This window comes from Calcarisporiella thermophila (assembly GCF_041956535.1).
Source record: "Calcarisporiella thermophila strain CBS 279.70 unplaced genomic scaffold VTP21scaffold_41, whole genome shotgun sequence".
NCBI lineage: Eukaryota > Fungi > Calcarisporiellomycota > Calcarisporiellomycetes > Calcarisporiellales > Calcarisporiellaceae > Calcarisporiella > Calcarisporiella thermophila.
In genome coordinates, this window is record NW_027192231.1 from 99,355 (window position 1) to 101,202 (window position 1,848).

Sequence of the window (1,848 nt, forward strand, 5' to 3'; positions counted from 1 at the left end):
AAATGTTAGGTTCTCCTGTCCACTTACTAGTGATTATGTTTGTCACCAATCTGTGTTTCAAGAGTCTCCATCTTAGTGCCCTAGGCTTGGGTTCGCTCGGCCGCTTTTTCCATTGCATCCAAGCTACTTCCCAACTGATGGATTTGCTTGAGATCTCTTTCCACTCCGGAGTGATATTCTCTCCTTTGCTTGTCATGTAGAGCCTCCCGATTTTTGTACGGAAGTCTTTGATCTTTGTGCCAGCTAGCACACATTTACCCAGCGGGAACGTGTATGGTCCTTCAATCTGGGGTACACCCTGTAGCAGGGCATCAGCCAGTTGTGGGATCAGTTGGATCTCTCGTTTCCTCCAGTGCCACTGAAGAACTATGTAGCTGTCTCTAAATTGGCTGGAATATTGGTCGGAATTTCTCGCCACGTATTTATGGACTTCTGGTTCTACCATCGGTTTGTCTCGGGTGATGCTCGAGTGCATTCGAAATGGTAGGCGTGTGTATGTTTAACGATCGTTTTTTTTTTTGATCAATGCCGAGTCTTTATTGTATAGGAAGACTCTAAAATACAATTGTTACATTATTATAAGCAATAAAGTGAAAGGGAAGTCAAAGCTAAAGCTTTGGGTGATATCGTAGATCGAAATGATATGTTGATCATATCGACTTTCAGCTCAAATAGGTAAGGGAATGTTGAAACTCAACTAACTGTGGATATCAAAGGATAACATGAGAGGTGGGGTGGGGTGTAAACAAGTGGAAGCAGAGGATAGGAAGGGGATAAGGTAGGGATTACTGCGTTATCCCAGTATCAGTGCCGCTCCGATCGCTCCTTCTCTAACCGCACCCAGCTTGCACCATCTTCTTCGAAACTGTTCGATTTGCCGGTTTTTTCGTGCTCGGGTTAGTTCGGCTCCTATCACTTCCTCAATATCTAGTTTGGCCCGGCTGATGATTATTTCGGGTGAGGCTCGGGTGCTTTCGAAATGAAAGGCGATCCGATCTCGGTGGATTTGCCACAGCACCGAGTCAAAGGTAATTCAGGCTACGTGTCTCGCTGTTCTCGAGGATTCCGTGAGGTCTCCTAGTATGAGGTTACGAGCATTCAGCACCGGAGTATTCTGGGGGCCTGTGATGGTGACGATGCACCTCTCCGCCCATTGCCATACTGGTGTGAGTTCAGGACATTCGAAGAAAGTATGCCGAATTGTGTCTCTCGAGGCGTTACATCGGTTAGCGTACATGCTCAAGAGATTATGCTTCAGAATGCTTGCCCACAGAGGTGTTTTTGGGTCTTGGTTGGGCCTTTTTAGTAACTCTGCGAACTTTGGTATCCATGAGGCAAGTAGGGCTGTTATTTGGTGGCGAGGGAGAATGAGTCCAAGTCCACCTTCTTCTCGAGATTTTGCTAGCAATTTGAGACTGATTTGCGGGCCACGTCCGTCCCATAAGAACTGCCGTATTATTTCGTCCAGCTCTTTGAAGAAGTATTCATGTGGGCGTATAATTGTGGCAACGTACCATATTCGGGACAATAGTCGAGAGTTGATCAGGTGGACTTTACCGAGGAGTGAGAGTTTCCGAATCCTCCATGATTGGATCGTTTGTCTCAGCTTTGTTAATTGACATGTGTAATAAGCCTCACTTGGGTGGTCTGGCATTTGTGTGGGCTTATCTGCTGTCGGAAGGTAAATTGGAATGCCGAGGCAGGTAACTATCCCCCCTGCTGGAATGTATTCACATCTGGGGTTTATCGAGGCGCGAGCACTTAGCGTGAGGGCGACCGCTTCCGTTTTGTTGATGTTGACTTTTGCGTCCGCAGCTCTCGAGTATATGTCGAGGATTTGAAACAGGA

The 1,848-nt window shown here is 46.8% G+C and overlaps 2 protein-coding genes across 2 annotated transcripts in view; both read right to left on the bottom strand.

Moving 5' to 3' along the window:
• The window catches only part of VTP21DRAFT_8904 (uncharacterized protein), a gene marked incomplete at both ends in the record, with an annotated part of 1,436 nt that extends 961 nt beyond the window's left edge, over window positions 1-475 (bottom strand). The window contains one exon of the mRNA XM_069399805.1: window positions 28-475. Within this exon, the coding sequence (XP_069245728.1) occupies window positions 28-475 (448 nt within the window). The remainder of the gene's footprint in view (window positions 1-27) is intronic.
• A 558-nt stretch (window positions 476-1,033) lies between these two features.
• VTP21DRAFT_8905 (uncharacterized protein) lies at window positions 1,034-1,654 on the bottom strand (the record flags this gene model as incomplete). Its single annotated transcript, XM_069399806.1, has 1 exon — window positions 1,034-1,654. The coding sequence occupies one exon, from the start codon at window positions 1,652-1,654 to the stop codon at window positions 1,034-1,036; it is 621 nt and encodes a 206-aa protein (XP_069245729.1).
• Window positions 1,655-1,848: the final 194 nt, after the last annotated feature.